At 25.3% G+C, this 27,910-nt stretch overlaps 2 protein-coding genes across 2 annotated transcripts; one reads left to right on the forward strand and one right to left on the reverse strand.

Moving 5' to 3' along the window:
- The first annotated feature begins 1 nt into the window (after position 1).
- LOC122855117 (venom serine protease-like) lies at positions 2-27,910 on the forward strand. The gene is made up of 9 exons (XM_044156280.1): positions 2-112; positions 210-328; positions 25,757-25,980; positions 26,204-26,413; positions 26,495-26,708; positions 26,789-26,989; positions 27,059-27,216; positions 27,310-27,469; positions 27,550-27,910. Exons 1-9 carry the CDS (start codon positions 96-98, stop codon positions 27,573-27,575), a joined length of 1,329 nt encoding a protein of 442 aa, XP_044012215.1. The 5' UTR covers positions 2-95; the 3' UTR covers positions 27,576-27,910.
- Positions 12,624-15,463, reverse strand: LOC122855115 (centrosomal protein of 89 kDa). The gene is made up of 4 exons (XM_044156278.1): positions 15,039-15,463; positions 14,728-14,968; positions 14,050-14,642; positions 12,624-13,768 (listed from the first exon to the last, which is right to left on the reverse strand). Exons 1-4 carry the CDS (start codon positions 15,093-15,095, stop codon positions 12,758-12,760), a joined length of 1,902 nt encoding a protein of 633 aa, XP_044012213.1. The 5' UTR covers positions 15,096-15,463; the 3' UTR covers positions 12,624-12,757.

Consider the following 27,910-nt stretch of genomic DNA (forward strand, 5'->3'; position numbering starts at 1 on the left):
CTTGAAATGTAACAGGGTGATAACCAGATGGATATTGCAGTCCTTCAGTTGCAGGACTGAGTGCAGGAATACATTGACCATATTTTCAATTCAATATGGATTTTCCAGTACCGTAAGACTTTCAACAATAGATAAAAATACATACTCTACATTTTTTTTTATTCGTGTAAAGTGTTGAAGTTGTTTATAAATGTTTTTTTTTTCTATAGAATCGGTTTACATTTAATAAAATCAAGTCATCCCATTTGGCTGCCTTATCATCACCATCATGAACACCATCATCATCAGAGTATCTATGGTGAACTTACGTCTTCACCATCAGTATCAGGTAAGTCAATAAACTTAACTTGGCTTTTTATTTACGTAAATTTTTTACTCAACATTAGTGCTATTACTGTAACTCGATATCAAAACTTAAATGAAAATTTCCCGCCTTATTTTTACGTTTAAAATTCATTTATAATATCTCGATTATTTTCACTAGCATAATTTCGTAGGTCGAATCGCCATCTGTTGTTAGTTTCTTCTGTCATTAGATAACACACTTTTTATTACAGTCGATAAGGTAGGTCAGTTTAATTAAACCCTTTTAAAATGTGCAACGATTTTATCATTTATCAAAACAAATTGAATAGTTTTACTTGACTCTTTTAACAACAACTTTAGTAATTATATAATTTATTCAAAAAAATATATTAAAACATAATAGAAATTTTACATATTATTATTGTTTATTTTTTTTACATATAAACTAAGTTAATATCTTTATTTAAATGACATTGTGTAAAGGTCAATCTGCTAATTGCACCCTTACAAGGTCTGACAATTTACTTCCCTTCGTAATAAAAAATAAATACTTAAATTTATATATTTTTTCCGTTTTCAAAACAAAAATAAAAAAATTAATGAAAAAATATGAGTGGTCTTTGTCTGTTGAGAAAGTGATAAAAAAAAAAGAAGAAAATTAGGGAAGTGACCGAAAGCCGGAAGAGCAGACAAAAAAAAAAAGTGTGATAAACAAACTGAAAATAAAAAAAAAAGATTTAAAAAAATAATAAAAGATAAGAGGAGAGTCCAGGGCATCGAACTATGACCCGACAAAGCACCTGTTGCGACTTCCTTCACCTGAGGCATTTAGATAATATGAATATAACCAGCCCAACCTGCCTACAGATTCATCAGTATAGAAAATATTAATATGTGTATATAAAAGTGTGTATACACTGCAAGTATTAAACAATAGCCAATATACATGTACACTTGTACAGAGTAAAGTAGAAAAGAAAAATATGTTTGCAAATTTACAAAGAGACAAGTGATTGATGAAGCGTGGTGAGCCGAGACACTCCATGAAAATTGATAAAGAAATTATTATTTGATTGATTTAATAAATGATTGTTTTATATACTAAGAACTTTTTCAACATTCAAGCTTTTATGGTTTTTTTGTTTTTATTCTAAAAATTATTAATGACTTGATGTAAAACCCTTGACTTGGGATGACCCTGAGATGAGCTATCATCTTCGAGAAGAGGCCACTTTTATCAATTAAAATAATCGCAACATGTCTTGTTTTCAATAATCATTTGAAAATTCTATCTGTGAGAATTGAAAATGTGAATTTTTATAAGTAAAATCTTCGATTTTATTCGGTTCAACTCGGCAGCACATCGAAAATGAATAAATTTCGCGGTCTTTAATCATAACAATACCTCCCAATGAACAAAACTTTAGAAAAAAAAATTTCTAAAATTATCAACACAGCATCAATTAAAACTTCAAAAGTTTTAATTTGAAATTTTTTGTAAGGTTCATTTTTATATTTATTAAAAAATGAAAAGAATATCTTATTTCATAATAACATCAATTATATATCTCAGATAATAGACGAAGAATAATAATAATAAAATAATTAAAACTATTTGATACGAAAGAATTTTAAGTTTTATGAGGATTAGTGACAACAAATCCGCAAGAAATCTAAGTTGACAGATACTACCTTAAAAAAAAAAATTAATCTAGAACCAGATCAAAGGAAAATAAAGTATTTACTTTAATAAGACGGTGTAGATTAAAGAGATTATTGCAAATAAGTGAACGCAATATATTTTTCACTTACTTCATAAGGTTCGATAAACGGATAAGAAAAAAAATATATTTTAATGATAAATTAATTATAAAAAAAAATAAATTATATATAGTAGTTAACCTTTATTTGATCAAGAACGACGCAATGCTTTGTAACAAAGATATTTTTTAATAAACGATATAAATATTTTTTAAAAAACCAATTACCGTTAATATATACACAGCGATAAAAATGACTGCAAAAATAAGGTGAATGCTAATTAACTTGAAGAAAAAATCCAGTTAAATTATATAAATAAATGATGTATATTTAAAAATAGAATTGTGGATTGATGAAGAGTTTGATAGTTGATATTTCATACATGGATAATAATTATAAAATCAGGTCACGTAGCATCAATAAAAACGTCTTGTGTCGCCTGGATGAGACACTGCTGGCGTCAGTGACATGGAGCATCAAGGAATGTTGAAGAGTCATCCTTGATACCTCATCTGATTCTATATTTGTATTGATCTTGAAACAAGATCATCGAGAAATGATGGAAAAAAAACAAACTAAACATCAATAATAATTTTCCATTTCTTTGAAAACCATTTACCACTTATGTTTTTCATTTTTTTTATTACATTTATATTTGTTATTATCTGAATTTATATAGAGAAAGAAAAAATTAAATTGTTTACTGGTAATCGTGAGGATTCAGTGATTTTGATAAGAAAGTTTACAACGTTGGATATCTCTTTAAAATAATTGCACAATTGTATACATTTGGCTGCTGTTTTGTGATATAATTTTCTAGCATCTGTATACATGTCAAACTTATATAAATGCAATCAAAATAAATTGGCACTTGGATAGGTCAAACGAATCGACAAAATTAGTTTGATTGAATTATTACCCGGAAGTTATACGTTGCATTGTAAAAAGAAAAATTTCTTATTGATTTATACTTTTTTTTTTTTAGTTATTTTAATTCAAGTATTTGGTGTGTTAAGAAAAAAATTAAATTCGAGGGTTTACATTAAAAGAGAAACTTGAATTTTTTATAAATTTTTTTTTACCAAACAACGTAATATGAGACTTTGGTAAAAGTATGCAACAATAAAACAATTGCCAGACTGTAATCACGATGTGTTCGTGAAAGCAAAACAATGACTTTCATTGAAATATAAAAAAAGAGTAAAATTATTATTCAATTGAAAAATAAATAAAATTTATTCATCATATAAAATTTTCATTTTTTCTTTTGATATTTTTCATAATGATTAATTTAAATATATTTTAAAATCATGAAAATTAGGTCAAGAACAATAATTGACATTTAAATAAATTTTAACAAATACAAATAAATTTAACCTAATTTTAGCGTCAAAAAAGTTATAGAATTTCAATAGTTAACTAAAACTCCAATAAAATAAGTGCATATCGTTTCAAAGAATCAGTAATATATTAACAAAATATAGACTACATTCTATAAATTAACAACAACCCTTCAATTTTCTAAAATAAAAAATAAAAAAAAATATATGTATACAAAGATAATAAAAAATAAAATAAAAATTTAATAGAAGCCTTGACCCATGCACCAATTTGCCATCATCAACTATTATTTAGTTTTTATTATTATTTTTTTATTTTGCAATCACGCGAGTCGTGATTGCGGATCGTAAATTTTGACCTTAACACCTTTTTTTTTTTTTTAATTCAATAATTCAACTCATCTAAACCTCATACAAAATCAGCTGTATATTATTTAAAATAAAAATAAAATCAACAATAATTTAAATTCCGTTAAAAATAATAAATAATAATTTAATTTTAAATGAATTAAAATATATGGAAAATGATCAATCGACAGGTAGCTTATAATATTTATCACCTGAGGCGATTGCGGATGATTATTGAGCAGGGTCAATGACGCAGAAAAGAAAAAAAAAAAAAAAAAAGTATGGAAAGGAAGCTCGTGCGAGACTACTTTATGAATGAAATCGACCTGTCGACTTCGCCCACGTTTCTCAACCGACTTATAATATTATCGTCTATACTTGAACAATTTGAAATAATTTTTTTTCCTTCTTTCTTTGTTCAACAAAGATCTAGATGAACAAAAAAAAATATTAAAAATTCTATTTAGACATGCGGAGAAACTTTAAGACATAATAATAGCAAAATAAAATTTGAATAATATTTTTTATTTATTTTTTAAATTGTCATCATTAACATAATAATAAAAAATGACAGATAAGATGAACTCAGTTAAAGAAAAACATAATAAAATACAAAAATAATAAAAAAAAAATATCTTTGTCATGAAATAAATGAAAATAATAGTACAAAGAGTATGTTTATCATTTATAAATTTTTAATTTATTATATGAGTAGTTGTGGGTGTTGAATGACAAGGGTAAATGATTTCATTAGTTGCGGTTTACAAAATTTTGTTTCCAACGAAAACTAATGTAACGTATTTTTGTTGACAAAATTGTTGTTTCAGGAAAGAATTTTTTTTTCCAAATATGGATTTAAATTGATGACTTTTTTTTTATATCGTGGTGCTGATTAATAAATTTTTAGGGTGGTTTTAAGAACCCTGAGTTTTATACAAGTATTATATGTTTGTTTTAGTGCCATCTTTTAAAAAATACCTATTAATTACGGGGCTGAAGTTGACTGAACAGATATAGCTAGACGAATCGATGGATTCCATGCGCAGGGACGACGAGTAATGGCTGAGGCCCCACAGTTGAAATTTTCGATTAAAAATATGAAATAATAATTATAACATATCAATAACATTGTAGGAAAACTGTGGGAAAGTTTTCAAATGTTTCGATAATGTTTCAAGGGGTGGAGCGGAATTTTGACTTCTTCATGATTAATATTTTATAACACATACTCACTGTGTATTTTTTTTTGTTTTTTCTTATTAATAATCATTATAAAAATAGCGTAGAGAATGACGACTGCACATTTATTTATCTCTATATTGAAAAATTTACAACTCATGCTTTATCGTCATTAATTACTCATTTAATTAAATTAAATTTAATTGTAATATTCATCAAGCTTAGAAAATTAAAAATCCTACAAAATTCTCAAGCTCATATTTCAAAGATAAATTCAAGATATTTTTTTTTATATTTGAATAAATTTATAAATATTAATAAATCTTGATTGACTGTTATGATGATTTTATTTAACCTGATATTTGTATAATTTTCCTGATGGATCCGGTAAATAGCTTCAGCTAGGTCAACCATGACCTTTCTTTTTATTTTTTTTTTTTCTTAGAGAAAAAATTATTATGATTCTTAGTAGTTATTTCCGGATGGTTGGATGAGATATATCGTACAAATGAAGGTCTTTCCACCAGCCAATAATGAATCAAAATAATATATGAATGGACTTTATATTTATCAATATTCAATATGTAGAATATTGAATGACGACTTGTCGGGTAATTCAATATATTGCGAAACAGATCGGATTTCCCGATCTTTCATACACGCATATTTGAAGAAAAAAAAAAATTTTTTAAACAGTAGGATGACATTGGAAGCCCGGAAAAGTCGTTCAAAAGCATCATAAATAAATAGACCGATAATGTAAATGACCTGATGGACCACACCTTCAGTTTTATATCAACTTAAAATTTACATCAAGCATCGAGAAATATTTTAAAATAAATAAAAAATTTATTTTTATTTTTTCAACAAATATGACTCATCAATAAAATAATAATTTGTTTGATTAAAAAAAAAAAAAAAACGATAAAAATGTGTTATCTTACTGTGTCAATTAAAATTTTTTTTTATTAAAAAAAATTCTCAAAAATATAATATATTTTAGTGATACGACTTTATCGTTGGGTTTTTTTTCTTTTATGATTATAATAAATAAAAAAATAAAATAAATGCATGACTGTTTTGAAGGGTAAGTTGTGTTATATTTCGTAGAGAATAAGCAGCAGACACGCAATAATAATACGAGGGTTGTTTCCCCTCGAGAATTCTATATTTATTGACCACTCGAGCTATCAACCAACAACCAGCGAAATAAAAAAAATCGAATTTAAAGAAAAATCAAACTGCTTACCGTTATTGTTGTTACGATGATAATAAATTTTATTTCTTACTCAAATAAATTTTTATGAATATAATCAAAGACAACATATACACGCATGGCTGACAGTAACATCTTCATTAGTCCAGTAATATAAAAAATAAAAGTAAATTAAATATAAAAAAAGTATATCACACGTTATTAAACACATTCTCTACTCCATATATAAATAAATAATTATTACTATTATTATTATCATTAAAATAATCAACCTTAATTGATGTTTCATGAATGAATGCAAGTGTAGTACAACTATGTCAGGAAGTAGTTGTTTTAATTTTTTTTAAACAATCATTGTTGGTATTAAAAACAATGATAACATTATAATATTTTTTTTTTTTATTTAAAATTGTGAAAAATATATGATTGAATAAAATTTAAATTAAAAACATTAAAAATAGATTAAAAAATAATTTTTTTTTTAAATTAATTTTATAGATATTTTTCTTTTTTGAGATATTTATGTAAAAAAAAAAAAAAAAAAAAAAGTCAAGTTGGGAACCTCTGTTTATTCACCGAGCAGTACAAAACTTGTGCCTTATTATTTATGGTAGTGGTAGACCGGCAGTGGAGCATGTCCACTATACATAATACTCGAGCATCCTGTTATATTCACTGTATAGGTGAAATATAAAAAAAATACAATATAATAATAATATAAAAAAATAATAAGTACACACACTCATGACACATTTTATCACGTATAAATTAATCATCAGTAGCTGGTTGCATAGAGTCTATGTTTTTCTAATCACAATTTTGATCACGATGGTCAAAATTAATCGATAGTTTTGAAAAATAATATATTAAAAACTATTTTAGTCATAAAGAAATACGAATAAATTTTACAACTAGTTTAATCGAACAATAATTATTATTATTGCAAAGAAATAACACTTAATTTGTACTGACAAAAAAATTTTAAAAAATACTTGGATCGTACATTCAAGATAAACATTTTTGACTGACTTTTGACAGTTGAAATGTCAAAGTATTTGTGTGATAAATTTTAATAATTGACCTTGAACAATAGCAACAAAAAAAACAACAATTAAAAAATTAACTTTTTGTAAATTTTTCAATTTTACTTGATAATTATTTGTTGTTATTTTTAAAGGTCAATTAATAAAATTTATCATACACAATCAAGTCTGCATTCCAAAAAAATCTGTTAACTTTTTTTCGCCTAAACCATGTGTCTCAGATTTAATGAGTCAAAAAATCTTTTTTAAAAATGATATTACAATGATGTTCTTCATTTTTTCAAACAGTCTTATGAATTATTTTTAAACTTGTGTAGTGGTGGTGTTGCATTTTACAAAGAAAAACAAACATATGAAATTCAACTTGAAATTTTTTAATCGTCACTTCTTGCTAATATCTATTTATTCTTTCTGTTATCATCATTATCATCATATTGCATGCTAAGAGTCGATTTAACCTCATTAATATATAGCAATTTATGTATATATATCTTTTATAAAAACACTAGAATAAACGATGCGTACAAGTTAATTTATCGTGATGATTCATTTTATGGACAGTGTTTTCGCGAAAAATCAACGCTCGATTGAGACTACTTGAGATACTTAAAAAATACATTTTATACACTTGACGGTACTATATTTAACGCCAAGTGTACTTTATTAAAATCGCACTTGTGATTGCATGTCTGAACATTAAATAAAAAAAAACACAACACTATTTGCTTAAAATATATATGATGTCTTAAACTTTTTTTTTATACAAATTAAAATTAATTTAGCGTTATTTTATAAATTTCTTTTATTTAAAAATTATTAAATAAAATTACTTTCAACGGAAATGATAAGCTCAATTTTAAAAAATATATATTTCAATGATTTATATCATTTTATTGAAAATAACCTGATGAATTTAAAAAAAAAAAAAGAAACAAATTTAAAAAAAAATGTATAGATACGCTTGAGGAGTTTCCAGTTTTTACAGTACACGCGGTAATAAATGAAATAAAAGTTGAGACAAGTTGTGTGTGAGAGAATTGAAGTTGAGAGAAAATAAATAAATAAATTTGAAAAAAAAAAAAAAAAGACAGAGAGAAGATGAAAAAGGGGGAATAAGGTCTTGGACACAAAGGACTCGTTTAACGCGTGTGTTTTATTTCAACTCGTGTCGCTAAAAGCACTCTCCAAGAAAGGGGTGAATGAGCCAAAAAAAAAAAAAGTACAAATAAGAGACAAAACAATTTCTTGGATTTCATTAAAATATCAAAATAAAACTCAATTGTATTATTAAATAAAAAAAAACATAAAAAGACATACGTCAGGCTCGATAAAATTTTAAAAAAATGTAAACTAATAATTAAGAAATGTATTATTAAACAAAATTAAGTTGAGATACCTTTTTTTCTTTGATTTAAGTTGTATTTAAAATTTTAAAATAAAAGAGAAAGGTATCATTAAGTACCAACTGTAACATATAAACAATGAAACACGCATCTAATTTTATTTCGTGAAATAAATAACAACCGGCACTTTTTCTTCTTCTTAATAATAAATTAATAAAAAAAAAAAATAAACAGCAATGTTTATTTTTAAAAGAACAAGTAATTTTTCAACAATAATATTATCAATAAAATAAATACGGAAATGAAATAGTATTATTTGTTTTTTAAAATAACTCACCAGCAATTCGAAGAACAGCTCTGTCAGCTGGATCCAACTGCAAAATACTCAATGGTTTATCCTTGGCCCATTCTTTTAAACTTCCATCCAGCTCGAACTCCATTATTTCATTAAAATAATATTTTTTTTATTTATAATTTTTATAAATAAAACTTTAATTTTCTCTGTGCCTTCCATTCACAGTTAATTTCTCAAATTTTTTCTTCAAAATTCACCAACACACTTAATATTTTCTTCACTATTATTTTCACCAACAAAAAAAAGAAAAAACAATATTATTATTTTAATAAAAAACAAAACAATAAATTTTAATTATATATTTATAATTAATACTATTTAATAATCATCATGTTAATTGTGATAATTGCGCTGATAATTATATTGACACCCACGTGTTGTGATTTATTTTTACGCAAAAAAAAAAACACTGCCAGCTTTATTCTTTTTTTTGTACACAAGATAAAAAATAATTTTACTTTGTGTTGAACTTTCTTTTGTTTTTAAATTAACTGTTGATATAATTTTATTTAACAAATTTACACTTTTTATTGTTATAACAATGGTATATTTATTATATTGATTATATGATAGAGGAAAAAAAATATTGCCGGTTTTAACACGATAAAACGAATGACTGTGTGTGTTGATTCGACAACGGTTTGCGTTTGTTTGTTGTTATCATCGAGTATCTACAGTGTATGTACGTCGTCGTCGTGTCGTTGCAGACAAGAGTGGTTATTTTTACTGACGCCAGGGGCACTGTGCACCCCCTCAATAAATATATATGTATACACGGATTATCCCCACTAATAATATAATACCGGTCTTTGTTAAATTTACATTGTCATTGATTAAAAAATATTAAATATTGATAAACTAAAAAGCTTAAAAAAATATTAATAAATAATAAAAAATAATCATCAAAATTTATATAATTAAAAAAAATATAAATATTTTGTTAATGAATTATTTTTGAATGTCAAATTAATAATTATATTTTAATATAATAATATTTTTTTAAAATAGATAATATTTAAATTATTATATCACGGTGATTTTTTTATTTTTATTTGATAATTTACATGTAACCTGTCAGGGAAAAAATATAAAAAAAAGAAGAACCTCTGTTATGTGTCGGCATTGTGTCTTAAACTTTGGAATTTTTATCAGCTCGTTCGATCATAAAATAGCTATTTCATTTAACTTTACGATTGTATGAATTATTTATTATTTATAAATAAAAAGAAAATTAAAAAATATATATAATTGACTGAAGAAATGATTTTCCGGATGTTGTCATTGTCATTGCACATGTTAGTTGTAAATTACAGATTTTTATAAAAATTATTATTGTTGTTTATTATTGTTTTTTTTTTTTTCACGTGGGAAGAATAGAAGTGACGTAATCTAGTATATTTCCTTAATAAAAAAAAAAATTTCTTTCCTTATTTAATTTATTTTTTATTTACACTAATGATTTTTTTTTATATTGCAAAATAAAAAAATACAACTTTCTCTATTTTAAAGCATATCTATTGATCCAAAAATTTATGTATTTTATCTATATAAATGACGTGTTAGTATAAAAAAATAAACCAAATGTAATAATCAGTAAAAAAAAAAAAAAAAACATAACACATGTTTAATTTCCGGCATCATAGTTAATGTCTAAATAATGTTTTTATTTTTGAAGGAACAATATCTTTCAATCATTTTGCACTTTACGATAAATAATCAGCTGGCTTATCAATCGATTGAATTAAATTGACATACGAATCATATCGAATTTTACGTAACAACATATTGTTGATAACCCCACGTTGCAATCATTCATAACCTCGAACAATAATAACTTCAAAATTCAAACTAGATTGCAAAAAAAAAAGAAAAAGAAAACAAAAATTTGTCATATATTTTTTTTATCTCTAATTTTAAATAATAACAATTGAACAATACTGATTTTTAAATGCTCATATATTATATTACTTAGATTCAAGTTTTATTGCTTGAAAAAAAAAAAAAAAAAAAACCATAAAATCGAACGTGAGCAATGACTCATTATTTACACGCAAAAATTCTCCTCCTACTCCATAAGAAAAAAAAAAAAAAATGTACTCAAGTGTAATGGTAAAAGTTAAAAATAATAATTAATTGAAAAAAATTAATTTATTAATTATTTATTGCACTAGCAAAATTTTGTGTCATGCAAATAATTTTTTTTTTTTTTCTAATTCAATAAGGTAATAAAAAAATTAAATTAAAAAAATTTATGATAATAATAAAATGAAGTTGTTACCTTTGTTAATAATAATATAAATTAAATCCAATAATTATGTATGTTTTAGTCAGTATTTTGGCACAATCAATGATTAAACAAACCAGTTAAATGACGAAAGTGACATTTTACGATCATCTGGTGGTATTATGTAGTAATAAAAAAAAAAAAAAAATGAAAAGAAAAAAAAATCAATGACCACCGGCTGAATTTTTAACACTTTGATACTGACAATAAACACTGACAATTGAATTATTTTCTATTAATTATAATTACTATTTACAATATACAATAATTATGTATTTAGATCACATTATCTTTGAATATATTAAACAATGATTTATCAGTTGTCAACATAATAATTTTACGTCACACACACGAAGACCCGGTTGTAAAATAATAACGACGACGACTACGACGACGCGCCTAGTGCTCGACATATTGCTTTTTATTTCCGAGGGTACTCGAAGACAACCGAAGTCAATCGGGTATGTTTCTACACACACAACACTGCACAACACACTCTTCATCCCCCTCGTGAAAATAAAAATTGCAAGGGGGAGAAAAAAAAAATATGGGTAATCAAAATTATCAAAGCGGGAAATGTAAAGTTTATTTTAAAATAAACAAAATTTATAAATAGAAATAAAGATAACTGATAATCATTGAAGATGTTGTAAATTTTTTTTTCTTCTTCTATTAATTAGCGAGATATTATTTAAATGATTGAAAATTAATGACTTTTTGATATGAAAATTTAGCATTGAGATTAGAAATAATAAAAAATAAACATTTATATATAAAATGTATTATTGCGAAATATTTAAGATAGTGATTTCGAACCTTGGAACACATAATGACCCACTTGAATAATTTTTACTTAGACCCCAACATAATTTAATTTTTTTTTTTTTTGCTACAATATACACACTTGTATAAATTTATTCAAAAACATCGAGTATTCAAGACACGTTTTGGACGAGTTGACATTCACTATGAATAAATTATTTTAAAAAAAAATATTAATACTGACTGTAAATGAAATAAATTTTAAAGAATTTTCAAAAATTTGGGTAAAAAAATAAATAATAAATTTAAAGAACTTGTTATTGTTATTCTTGTTTTTTTTTAAATTATTCAGAATAATTTTCACACTTGTATTAACAATATTTAAATAAAGTATTTTGTTTTTTTTTTTTTTTTTGTGATATAATGTTAAAGGTGAGTTGTTGTTAAGTATGTAAATTACAAGTGTGTGAGATCATTGGATTATAATAGATGGGCCTTTGGTATCAATGATAAAAAATTTAGAAATAAAAAAAATGACAAACAGCCTTCATCTACACTTGTGTTTATGTTGATGTCACCACTAAATGAAACAGGTGATGATAACCAAACAAATAAAAAAATACACAAAAATATAAAAAGAGTTGTCAGTAAATATAAATAAACAAATGACTCAACTCAAATCAAAATATTTAAAATAAACAAAATTCTTATTGTAATATTTGAAAAATGATGATAATAAATTTAAAAAAGTATCTATTATTCAATTTAATGACTAGATTAACACTGATGAATCATTAAAATTTAATTAACAATAAATTATTTAAACATTATTAATTCTAATATTTTTAAAAACATCATTAACATTTGTATCATCATTTTTTGCTGTTTTCCATATTAATTCTAAATTATCTTGGGTTGTTAATTTTTCACGTTGTAATTTACCAATCACATCCTCTTTTTGTTTAAGCAATTTTTTTAATCTTTGTAATTCATGATGATGATCTAGTTTTATTTTTCCAACATCATTTTCTTGACATTTCATATGTTTTTCAACTGTTTCTAATTGTTCTTTTGCACCTTTTTGTACATTTTTAAGTTGGGTCTTAAGTGTACCCATTCTTTGAACAATATTATCACCAAGATTTTGAATATTTACATTTTCTTTTTCTCGTTTTTCTAATAGTGTCATTAATTTATTTTTTTCAGTTATTAATTTTTCTTGTTCAATAACTAATTCTTCACAGTATGCTGTTGTTTTTGATAATTGTCGTTTAAATGAATCTCTTGATACTTGAATTGAAGAAATTAAATTTTGAAAATATTTTAATTTATTTTGTGTGTGTTTTAAATTTTTTTCTAAATTTTTAATTTGTTGCTTTAATTGATCTTTTTCTGTTGTTAATGTTAACAATTGTCGTTCATAATCTGGATTAATTTCTTCATATTTTTTTAATTGACTAACAAGTTTTTTTTTTTCAGTATCATATTGATTTTTTAATTCTTCAAAAAGTGATTTGCATTCTTCAATTGCTTGATTATGAACAGATACTGGCATTGTTTTATCAGAATTTTTTTTGAGCTTTTCATAGCCTTCATTTAATATTTCATATTTTCCTTGAATATTACTGAGCTCAGTTTTACAATTCATATAATTAGTGTGTAATTTATTGTTATCTTGTGACATTAATTCAACTTTTTTTTCATAAACTGAATGAATTTCATGAAGTTTTTGTTGATGGATTGCTTGTTGACGTGACAATAAACTATTTTCTTCTTTAACTAAATTTGCATCTTCCAGTATCATTGTCATTTCTGTAGACATTTTTTCCAGCTAAAAAAAAAATAAACAATACAATAATTTTCAATCATGTAAACACGTTTTTTACAAATATAAACACACAGTTGGAAAAGAAAATATTAAATTCATTATCTTTCCAAGGTCAAAATAGGTTTATATATTTTTTTCTCATGTTAATACAACATTCAGCTCAAACGTTGAAGATTAACAATTAAAAAATATCAAAAGCTTTTGGATAAATGTTGATTTAAAAAATTTAAAATTCCTGTTTATTCCAACTGTGTTTTTAATTTTAAAAAAAAAAAAAAAATTACCTCAGATTTATATTCATCAACTTTTTTACGATATTCATTATTTTCAGCAACAATATCTTTACATCTTCCACCAAAGTGATCAATTTCATGACGATATTGTTTAATCAAATTTTCTTTTTCTTCAATATTTTCATGATAAGCATCAAGAAGTGGAGCCAACACATGGCTGTTGACATTTCCCCATGATTCAAAAACCTTTTTATTTTCAGTGGCTTGATTAACATTTTTATCATCAACATCAATCTGCTGATTAATCTGTCTCAGCTTGTCCTGATATCTTTCAATTTCTACATTTAATTTGTATATCAAAACTTTCAATAATGATACATCCTCATTTAGCTGTAAATTTTCAGTTTTTAATTTTTTCAACTCAATTAAATGAGTTGATTTTTCTTGCTCAAATGATTTAACTAATTTAACTAGTTCTTCATAATGAAAATTTAATTCAATAAAATCATTTTCACGTTTTGCAAGTTGTTTTTCTAATTTTACTTTTTCTGATTCATTTTCTTGATATGATTTTTCTAATTTACTACAACGATTTCTATATTTAATTAATTTATTTTCTTTTTCACTCAGTTCTTCAATAAATCCTAAAAGAAAAAACAAATTAATATTATTCATTTTTTGAAAGTATTATTATGATATATTATGTAACAAATGAACAATAATAATTACCTGATTCAGGTGTTGTTTCTAATTTTGATATTAATTTTTCATTATCAGTCAGTAATTTGTCAACTTCCTTGTGTTTTTTGTACTTTGATTTTGGTGATGAAATAGTTTCATCATTTGTCTCATTAGTCGTAACGAATAACTTTGATTTTGTTGATCTTGTTTTTGATGGGTGTTTACGTCGTTGTCGACAATCATGAACTTGCTCCAATTCCAAATCGTTTGTCGTCACTTTTCTTCTGTGCTAAAAATAAAATATATGTTTTATATTGTTTGAATAATTATTTTGACAATTAATTTCACCAAATTCATACCTTTTTTTTGGACTGACTGTCAGAACTAGTTATTGGAGTTCCATAAAAATATGACATAGTAAAACAAAAATGACATTAACTTTATTTTTTCTTTTTATATATTATTTATAAAATATTAAATAAACAACATGATGATAAATACTATTTTTTTTTTTACTTTTAATCTAAAAGACAATTGTTTTTAAAGCTTCTGGATGTCAGATTGACAGTTGCTTTTATTAATATTGTTCATTGTTATTTGTTGTCAAGGCAACCACTGCCACTTGCCAGCTACCATAATGTCCATAATACATCGGCTTATCAATCCCTAAGTTGCCAATGTCCATACGGTAAAGAAACTTAAAGCTCGAGAGATAAAAAAGAGAAAAAAAAAATTCAACAAAAATTTTTTCAAATGAATAATATTATCCATTTAGTATTATTATCCATCCTATATATTTATTTATTAAAGATCAAGTACCATTCAATTGCACATTATCGAAAGACGAGAATTACGAGATTTGTTTCCATGATGGAAGCTTGAAATTAGTCAGAGAAAAAGATCATGATGAAATGGCAAAAGATAAATCATCAAGACCAACACTCGAAATATCAAGAAACATAACATCAATTGAAGAATATGCATTTTATAATTTATCAATATCACAGTTATTTAAAAAATCGAATGAAAGAACTCAAATTGATATTAAACCTTTGGCATTATATTTACCAAAGCTTGGAATACTTGAATTTCATGGATCATCAATTTTACAATTTCAATCAACTTACATCCTTGATATATTTATCATTAAAAGTTGTTGAAAAAAATTATTTATTATGTCAATTATTGCTAGAATTAATAAAGATAAAATATTTAACAATTGTTGATCAAGATAAAATTAATATCTGGGATGAAAAATGTTCCAATAATAAATTCAAATTTATAAGTCTTAAATATGCTGGTGACAATATAACACAAATGCAAGCTAATGAATTACCATAACACATACATAACCATATCGATGATACACAATTATGTACTTATGTTCAAAATAGAGATTCTTGTCAGGTAATATTTATATACATTTGTTACATTTTTTATCAAACAAAAAAAATATTATTATCTCTATGTTTATTAATACATAATAAATTTATTTTAGATGGACAGTGGTGGGCCAGTACTGTGAGAAAATCCAATGACAAAGAAAATTGTACCTGTTGGAATAATTAGCAACGGTGCTGATTTTGGAGGATCGAAACCAGGTATTAATACTCATGTAGAATCATTCATAGATTTCATCAAGTCTAACGGTCCTCAAGGTAATTTGTTAATTCAATTATTAAATTTTTTTATCAAAGATAATTGAACATAATTTAATTTGTTATTTTTTTTCTTTTCGACAGGATATAAGTATTGTGAATCTGAATGCTTTACATCTCATCTCGTGACGACAATGTCGCTGAACATGAATATTCAACACGTTTATATTTTTTTTTATTATACTTCTTTTGTAACAAAAAAAAAATTAAATAAATAAGATGAATAATATTTGTTTTTTTCTGTATTTACTTTCTTAATTAATCTTTGGTATAAAAGCATTCATCCGTTTAACAAAATAATGAATACAAGTTTATGTCCGATGAAATTATGTTTGTTTACTTGCAAATAATCAGTGAATGCAGCTGTTGCCATAAATAAAAAAAACTAATAAAAAAAAACTAGAATATTATTCATAAAATTATCAATCAAAATAAATCAATAATAATTAATTACTGAATAGTAGACAATATAAAATTTTGTGTATTCAAGAATTGATTTCATATTTATTTTCATTTATTTATTAGGATTGAGAAACTTATGTCAAAATTACAAAATTTGAATGTTCAAATTTTTTACATAAAAGATAATAAAGTAATTCGTCATTTATAATCGAAGCCTTGAATTTATATTTTTCGTATATCAATTAAACAAAGGATAAATAAATATTGGAAACTAAACGTAAAAAATAAACAGTGAAATAGAGTATTTTGATAACTGTTAATCAATTTTTTTTTTTGATTACTTGCATATATTTATTAATTTTTTGTATGTAAATTTGAAAAAAAAAAACAATATATGATTGAAAAAAAAAATTCCTTCAGTTATTTTTTCATTTCAAGGAATTTCATGACTAGTTAAATCAGTATGCTCAGCTCTGGCAAATTGGATGAAAAGCTGCTCCAGTGTTGATGAAAGTACTGCAAAATCTTCAATACAATTATAATTATTTTTCAATGTATTCATCATGCGATACATCACTGTCCAGGTCGCACCAGGGTCAGTGACATGATATCCAAGAAAACCAGAATTTTCATCCATTTTTTGACATCTGATAGTTGACTCAATTGTTTCCTTGATATGTTGTACGTCCTCAACAGATGAAGCAGGTGAAATTTTCACGTGAATATTGTAACCAGCACCAAAACGTTGTTTTAGTTCTTGAACTGCACCAACACAAACTAGCTTTCCATTAACCATGATGACCAACCGATTGCAAAGTGCTTCACATTCTTCCATGCTGTGAGAAGTGAAAATTATTGATTGACCAGATTCCTGGCAATACTTTAAAGTATTCCATAATGATCTTCTTGCTGCTGGATCAACTCCAGTTGTTGGTTCATCCATCAAAACCAATGATGGTTGACCGATTAATGCCAATGCAATATTAAGCCTTCTTTTGTTTCCACCACTGTATGTTTGACTTGGTCTTGAAGCACAAGCAGTCAAATTTAATCTTTTTATCCAGCCTTCAACTGATGATTTTATTTGTGATTCTGGTATACCTCTGAGTCTGGCAAAGAGGTACAAATGATCCCAAGCATTTAATGTTTCAATTAGAGCATCGTGTTGTGGACAATATCCCATTTTGGATAAATACTCGCCACGATTGTCATGCATGCCAATGTCTTTCAAGTACATCTTACCATGACAAGCACTCTCTTCACCAGTCAACATTTTAAAAGTTGTACTTTTTCCAGCACCATTTACTCCAAGAAGACCAAAACATTCTCCTGATTTTACTCGGAAACTAATATCTTTTACAACTTGTAAATTTCCATAATTTTTTTTCAATTCATGAGCCAAAAAAACATTTTCATTATTATGCTCAATTGTTTTAGTAAGGCGTTTTTCAACCTCTCCACTAACAATGTCTCTTTCTTTTTGCACTAATTCATCTGTTTCAGCTATGTTCGTAATTGAATTATTCTTCTTGATTTTTCCCAAAACTTTTGCTATTATTTTTTGTTCGACAATGAAGATAATTCCAATGAATAATACGAATGATATTACAAGGATGATTAAACAATATGGTAATGGTAATAGTTGGCCGTTAGTTACTTCAAAGTTCCAATCAGTCCCATTTTTATTATCAATCCAAAAATAATAAATGACTGCATACCAGAAATTCACTTGTGGAATAAGCAAAAAAACGTTCATGACCATTAATTGTATGCCCGCTAAATAAATACTAGAACAAAACGCAATAATAATAAAAGGTGAAACTATCAACCAGTATTTTGATGTAAGTTCTGAAAAATTGAACAAACTGAAAACGTAGACTGAAAACAAACCAGCTGAACCAAATAGTAATGATAGCAAAAAATACATAATAATATTTGCTACATTATAAATCTGTGTATCTAAGATATGATCAACAAGTATTAATGATAATAAAAGTAAAATTATTGTTATCATATAATGAGTAAAATCAAAAATAAACATAGAACCCCAATATGAAACTTTTGAAGCTCCAGATAAGTTTTGAAGATGTCTAATCCCTGTTCTTATTTCACTAAGTGGCTGAGTTACAAAAAAAGCTATTAACACAGGCATTAATGAAGTAATGACACATGAACCTAAAACTACAAGTCGTTTTGGTTTATCAAATTCTCTGCTTCGTGGAAACAATAATAATAATGTCATTAGTAGACAAGGAAGAACTAGACGAAAAATAAAACTGCATGAATCATGCATGGCACAAACATACTTTTTTATCAAATATCCTCGCAAAGTTTGCATGAAATGGGCAAAACCTGTATTTCTATCAAACAATACCAAGTCGTTGCTCACTTCATCTAATGTATTGTCGATATTATGATCAACTTCTTCAGTGATTTTAACAAAAACTTGTTCTAAAGTCATAATTGATACACTGATACCAGTGATGCCCAATTTTTTTTTAGAAAATTCTAATTTATCTAATGTCTCGGGTAATAATTCTGAATTGGGGATTGCTAATACAATGGAATCATTTCTTCGATTCAAAGTTTTAACATCTTCACCTATTATCTCGAGTATCTTAGCAGTATCACAGTCAGATTCAAGTGAAAGTGTAACTTCTACTTGACCATCTCCATGCAACTTCTTCAAGAACATAGAAGTTCCATAGCTGTTGAGTTTACCTGAATGCATTATGGCAATTCTATCACCAAGAATATCTGCCTCTTCCATATCATGTGTACTGATTAATATTGTCTTGCGATTTCTCATTGCAAAAATTATATCCCAAACTTCTCGTTTACCCTCAGTGTCTATTCCGGATGTTGGCTCATCAAAAATCAACACATTTGCATCACCAATCACCGCCAGTGCCAAACATAATCTTCTTTTTTGTCCCCCAGACAATTGATCTAGTGCGCAATTTTTTTTATCTTGTAAATTAACTTTTAAAAGTAAATTTTCAACATCTTCTTTAATTTGTGCTGAAGTTTTATTTTTAGCTCGTAATTTAGCAAAAAATAAAACTTGTTGATAAACATTAAGATCTGGAACTGTTATATTAACTTGAGGACAAAGACCAACATTATTACTTATTACGTCATGATTATTTGAAACATTTTGTCCATTTATTACGACAACACCACCTGATGAGTCAGTTAATCCTGATAATATGGACATCATTGTTGTTTTACCAGCTCCATTGTGACCCAGTAATGCTGTTATTTCACCATGATAAAAGTCAATTGATACTTCTTTTAATGCGTGAAATTCGTTTTTTTCAATAAAACCTGTGCTATATATTTTTTTGAGCTTTCTGATTTGCACTCCAGCTTTAAGACTCCCAGCAGGTATTTTTTCGAATTCTTTTTTTTGTTCAAAATCATTAGAGTCTAATTGGATTTGATCATCTCCTGGTTTATTCTTCTTTTTCAAGAACCATGCGAAAGGATGACGTTTAACACCATATTTACCAGGTTTAATTGCGTGAATGTATAGTGCCATGATAAAATGAAGTATTGCTCCCAATATTGAAAAAAGCATAATCATTCCAATTGATGTTTCAAATGGCTCTGTCTCTGATCCAGCTAAGAATATATTTGTAAATCCAATTCCATCACCTGAAAACCACAAAATCAAATTTATATTTATATTTTCAAGAAGAAACGTAGATTTATTCATTCAACAATAGAGTTAAGCTTTATTTAATGTTGTTATTTTTTTTTTACTGGATACCTTTTTTTTCATATATACTGATTTCGTCAAAAATCCCATCAAGGCAAATAGGTGGACTGATTATCTTTAAATACTCAAATAAACGATTAGTTTGTCCATTGACCAACTTGGGTATGATGGTACCAAGAGCTATTAAACCGAGGAATCCCGTTGCTGACAAGTTTGATTTCCAAGCTGTAAAATATTATCAAGTTTAATGGAGTAAAATCAAAAAAATTTAAGTAAAAATACTTTATAATTAGACTTACGAGTGTTAAAATATGATCCAAAATGATATACAAAACACAGAGTATGAGTAAAATTCAATAACAATGCCATAAACAAGATAACTTGATTTCCATTTTCTATAAATGCTGGTGCAGCAGTGACCCAGGATACACTCAAAATAATTACAACAAATACGAATGATATTGAGTTCCAAATGACACTACTGACAAGCCAACTCAACAAATTCAGCCAATTATCAACTCCATTTAATGACATTAAGACCTAAAGTTAATCAGATAATAAAAATTAATTGAAGATTAAAAATATATGATGAAAAAATGATTATTTTTAATTTTAAAAATTAAAAAATATTGGTACTCACGTTTATTCCACTGATTTTTTCATTTGAAATATAGCTTAATTCAACTAAACATATGCATAATAAAACAACTAAGGTAATATAAACATATCCAAGTAGTTTTAAATCGACGCTTGTTTTGTTTTGACGGTCTGTTGTGTTCAATTTATTTTCTGTAGTATTTGTGTTTTTACTTTTATTCAAACAAGATTCAACTGATTGATTAAAATAAACATTAGTGCCATTCTTTATTTCATACTCTAAATTATTTGGCAAGCTACTATTTTTAAAAACGATACCAATAGTTGATTCGAAATTTGTATTATTCGCCATTACATTAAGCATTTCCTCTTGAGTTTCATAACCAGAAATACTAATATTTGATTCTGGATCTGTTGCTTGTAAACATATTTTGACCTGCTCCATCAGTGTGGTTGTATCATTTAATTTTGGTGTGAATCTCACTGATCTCTCACTTGAATGAGCATTTGTATTGAAAGTGGTAATGGACCAGCAATAGGAAGCGAACATTCCTATAAGGTATATTTGACACAGAATCGATAGTAACCACTTTTTTTTACGAACTTGGAAATTTTTCCATAACAACGTGTTAAATTTTCGCATTATATCACCCATTGCACAACTTTAATTAAAATTTTATAATCAAAATGGCATATATGGGGATGAAAAATTAAAGTCTGTACACTGTAAAAAAAAAATAATTAGTTTCACTATATATTTTTAAAATTATGGAAAAATATTTTTTCAACATTCAAATAATACTTTGAAATACTATAAACAAACAAATATATATTATGTTGATAAATAATCATTAAACAAAATCATTTTTCTTTATTATATGTAATATTTTAACCAGACCTGTTGAATATGAAGAAATTTCATTTTTGATTTCAACAATAAAATAATAAATATTATCCGGTTAATAAAATAAAATAGAAAAAATATCCAAGGTTTTTTATCTTTTTTTTTTTTCTTGTTTTATCATTTTTAAGAATAGATTTTAAAAAAACCAATGACTCAACAGGTGACATGAAATATTAATGACCCGATGATTCATAATGACTAACGTGAATAACCACGTAAGCCCACGTTGAAAATTTAGATGAAACTAATAATAGCTAATTATAATTAAAATTGAAATAAAATACAATTGAAAATAAAACACCCCACGATATTGAACAATTGAATTTAAAATTACTAGCAACCGTCAAAGTAAAGTCACGAGAAGCAACATTGCCACGTTTATTTTAATATACATGTTTATTATTTAATCAAAATGATAACTATGTTAATATAAAAACACAAATGTCAATAATGTATTTTGTCAAACTATTTGTTAAATATTTTGTTTTGCCAAAATACAAAAATAAAAACAATCATAACTTTGATGTTTATGCTACATGCAATGACTTGTTGCTTGTGTGACTCGAAAAAAATTAATAAATTTTTGATCAATAATTATAAAAATAATTCTATTTATTGATAAATTAATAAATGTCATTAAATATATATTTACCCAAATGATGGAACAACTTTTTTTTGTAGTTTTCGTTGTCTGATTTTGAGTTGCAAAAACCACTTGATCAGCCTTCGTTGATGAGGACACAATCGACACAATACCAACAATACTCATGAACTGCCACGAACTACGAACCACACAGCTTAGTGCTTACTGATAGTCGAAAAAAAAACCATATCGGTCATTTCATGAAAATAGATTTTAAGCAGCGTATTAGAAGTTAGAATCGATATTATTGGTTGCGACTTATCATATATTCTTTGCCCCCCGGCCATTCGTCACGACACACATTCATTATAGTTGAAAATTAAAAACTAATTTATGTGTGTATATGTATATTGTATACAAATAACACAAAAATATATACATATACAAATCATGCTTTAGATTCAAGATAAATAATAATAACAAAATTTATTTAAAAACATATTTTTTAATAGCTGTGATTTCGATTTTTTCATATTTATCTCACTTATTTTTCCATGGTTCTATAAATTATATAAATTATTTTTCATTTTTTTTTTCAACTTATTATAAATAACTAAAATAATCATGTTTGTAGTCTCAATTTTTTTTGTTTATAGTTTATACAGATTGTTGAAGAAGGATTTAAAATAGTTGAATATTTTCAGTATATCTATATGTACTACGTTTTTTTTACTAATGTCGAAAAAAATAAGCCAACGACTAATTAGTAACTTTAAAATTACGAAAATTAACAATTAAAAATTAAACTGATTATTTATATATTTTTTTTCAATATAAGCATAATGAAAATATTTTTATGTATTCTTTCAAAAAGCATAAATAAAAAAAATCCGTTGAAATAATGAATGGATGGTTCAAAAAAATAGGTACACTTAAGTCCTATATCTGATGAATGTACAAAAAGATGCCCATAAATAATTAGAAACAGTTGAAAAACAAAAAACGTCAAAAACATGATGTTGGAAAAATTACATTCAATAATCATCAAGAGCTGCAAAAATTAGAAAAATTAATTAAACAAAAAAAGGATTTTATTGGTAAATTAAAAGCAAAGAAATTGACAATATATATACAGCATAATTAATGATGTTGTCAAATGGAAAAAAAAAAAACAAAATAATATTAGTTTATCAAAATAAAATAGAAAAAAATATCTAAAGCTCTTATCCTTTTTATTTATAAAGAAAAAATAAAACAAACCAATGACTCGATGATTCTTAATAAGTAATTAGTATATAATGAGTCATAACTATATTACTTGACAACTATTGAAAACATCTTCTCAAATTCTGATGAAATATATTAATAATACTTACATGTAATATTGATATTTTTTTGTTGAATGAAAAAATTGATTTTTCAAGCATCTATTCAATATCTCCTCAAGCCACGTATTATAATTGAATAATAATTTTTTGTTTATTCAAATAAAACAAATCTATTCTCACTTACTTTGAATTATAAAAATATTTCTTAATTAATAATGTACCGAGATTTTCATCAATATTCATTGAATATACATAAAAAAAAAAGATCTTTGATATAGATCAATTGAATTTAGGATTATTATCATCAACAGTCATGGGGGTGTTACGAAGCAGTTGTACCAAGCTAATTTCAATATACACATTTATATAACAAAAATGATAGATATAATAAAATGAGAATGAATTACACGCTGAAGAATAGTATGAAATATTAGATGATAAATTTGAAAAGTATATATACATATATATAAAAGAAAGTGAGTGCATGTTACACGAGTAGAGTGCTCACGTGGGTGAATTGAAAAACCTCCTCCATAAGTAGGTAAAAGTGGTGGGTTTTTAGGCATTACAATAAAAATATATAAAATTTAAATCATACATGTTGTACATCATCTGTTCTTACTTCCACTCACTCGAACTATACATGTATAGATCGGTGACTTTACCTGTCAACAAAGCATGTCGTTTGCAACTATACCCATTTGTAAATAAAGTTTCCTCTAAAAAAATTTCCGATAAAATGTTAAATGATGACAGTGTTTATTCATAATCAAGAAACAAAAGGATACAAATTACTTTGTCATTAAAATAAAATGACAAATTAGAATACCAAAAAATCAGTCAATTAAAAAAACATGTAGCCTTGAAAAAGTGTTATCAAAAAATCATCATAACGAAACATCTTTACTGTAATATATATCTTGAAAAAATATCCAATGTTACAAAAACAAGGAAACAATAATAATAAAATAAAAAATTAATGTTTTATTTTTTTAAACTTGGAACAATCTTTTTTATCATAAATTTTATGATTTGAAAAAATAAATAAATAAGTCAAGGATTTTTTTTTTGTTAATTATTAAGTAGGTTACTGATAACGGTTTATTTGATCATTTTGTGACATCAAAGATTTCTATAAATCAAAATGTAAACACACGTGGAATTTTTTTCTTTTGCTATTCATTATATCAAAGAAAAAAATTAAAAAAAAAAGATCTCAATTCAAAACATTTTTTATAATTTCATTAGAATTTATTTATTTATTTATTTTTAATATAAAAATTATGATCTGCTTCAGGTGATCATTATTCATTACACAGTAATAAATTTTACATTTGTAAAAAATTATTTACTACATAGAAAATAAATACCCAATGAAATAAATTTATTGTTAAAAAAAAAATATATAAAATTAAATATTGATAATAATAAATTTTTTTTTTTTTTTATATATGTTTTATCATACAATTTTAACTTTATTTTAATTTTTTTTTAATTTATTACTATTTTTGATGTAACTAAAAATTTGTCAGGCACATAGATTATTTTTGATAAATAAGCAAAAAATAAATAAACTGTTTTTTAAGATAGGCAAGAAATGTCAACAGTGGAGAAAAAAAAAAACATATAAAAGCCCGTTTTTAATTTTTTTAATATTCAGTTCATAAGTGAAGTCAACCATAGAATACTGCAAAGAAAAATAGAATAAAAAAAAATTTTAAAACATACGAAATCCACAAAGTTCCAAGATGCTGTGTGAGTATTTTATGGACAATAAATAAATTTTTAATCTATAATATAAAATTAATTAATTTAAAAAATTTAAAAAGTATTTAAAATATATTTTTTTTAATTTAATCAAATGATTGTAAATAATTTTTTAAGGGATCTTTGTATCTATGATCCTTTTTGTGGGTCTTTTTGATGCTAGCGAAGGAACTTATGGGTATGGGAACTGCAATTATGATACCGATGTTCAGCCTGGAAATTATTATCCTTTTGCCACTCCAAATTATCCATATGGAAGATATCCTGGAGGCTACAAATGTCGATGGAGTTTTCACAGTCAATATCCAATTGGAATGAACTGTACAATTGATATTCCTCAGGTAAATCAAAAAAAATTTCTAAAATATATTTTAAATATTTGAACAAATACGTATCATTGTTTTACTATCATGAAAGCAAAAGTTTTTTTTTCAATATTTAATGTTTTAAATGAAAAAACATACATGCCATTTTGTTATTAGCATTTTTTTTTTATTTATTAAAAGTCCATCACCACATAGTTATAGACTCTTTTTTATATTTTTAATAAAAAAAATATTACAGAGTTATAGGTGCCTTGGTGATGTTCTCAAAGTAACAACTGACGATTTGGGACCTCAACCATATTGTGGTTTCGGAGGAATAAATGTTGTATCAAGTGATAATAATTGGATTAATGTTACGATGGATTCTGTGCAATATTCTAATGGTGGAAGTTTTATGTGCTCAGTATATACGATCGAGGAAGAGTGTCAATGTGGTTGGCGTAATCAAGTAAATTTAATTCCATAAGTAATTAATAATTATTAAACTGCTAATATATAAAATAATAATTAATTTTTGATTAATTTTTAGGGAAGAATTGTTGGTGGTAATGAAACTGGATTAAATGAATATCCAATGATGGCTGGTTTGGCTCAAAGATCACCAGGATCACATAGTAGAGATGAAATTGATTGTGGTGCAACAATTATTAATAATTATCAAGTCATAACTGCTGCACATTGTATAAGTGGACAAGACATTTCCTATTACGCTGTTGTTATTGGTCTTCATGACACAAAAAATCGTAAGATGACTATTATATTTTCATGTTGATCTACATACATACAATGAACTATTACTATTGGTAAATTTTGTTTTATTCAGCTACATTGACAGGTGAAACGAAATTATTTACAATTAAAAATTATATTGTTCATCCAAAATATAATGAAAATACATATTCAAATGATATTGCAATCATTACAATTAATGGTTTGATTACATTTAATCAACATGTTGGACCAGCATGTTTACCTTTTCAACATAACAGAGATTCATTTGCTGGAAATAGTGTTACACTTTTAGGTATATTTATTTCTCTTCAATTTACTATTCATAGCTATTATGATTTTTTTAAATAAACATTTTTTCAAGGATGGGGAACACAATCATTAGCTGGTGCAGCATCAAATGTTTTACTCTATACAAATGTCAATGTTATGACAAAAAAATATTGCAACACAAAATATCCAAATAAAAATATCGATGACACACAATTATGTACTTATGCTCAAAACAGAGATTCTTGTCAGGTAATATATTGTATAAATACATTTGTGATATTTATATGAAAACAAAAATATTATTATGTCTATGTTTATTAATAAATAATTATTTTATTTTAGATGGACAGTGGTGGGCCAGTATTGTGGGAAAATCCAATGACAAAGAAAGTTGTACTTGTTGGAATAATTAGCAACGGTGCTGATTGTGGAGGATCGAAACCAGGTATAAATACTCGTGTAGGATCATTCATAGATTTCATCAAGTCTAACAATCCTCAAGGTAATTTATTAATTCAATTATTAAATTTTTTTTATCAAATTGAACATAATTTAATTTGTTTTTTTTTTTCTTTTCGACAGGATATAAGTATTGTGAATCTGAATGAATTTACATTTCTTTTCGTGACAACAATATCGCGGAACATAAATATTCAACACGTTTATATTTCTTTTTATTATACTCTTTTTGTCAAAAAAAAAAAAATAAATAAATATGATAAATAATATTTGTTTTTTTCTGTATTCACTTAATCTTTCGTATAAAAGCATTCATCCGTTTAACAAAATAACGAATACAAGTTTATGTCCAATGAAATTATGTTTGTTTACATGCAAATAATCAGTGAATGCAACTGTTGCCATAAAAAAAAACTAATAAAAAAAAACTAGAATATCATTCATAAAATTATCAATAAGAATAAATCAATAATAATTAATTACT

The sequence above is a fragment of the Aphidius gifuensis genome, linkage group LG4 (assembly GCF_014905175.1).
Source record: "Aphidius gifuensis isolate YNYX2018 linkage group LG4, ASM1490517v1, whole genome shotgun sequence".
Lineage (NCBI taxonomy): Eukaryota > Metazoa > Arthropoda > Insecta > Hymenoptera > Braconidae > Aphidius > Aphidius gifuensis.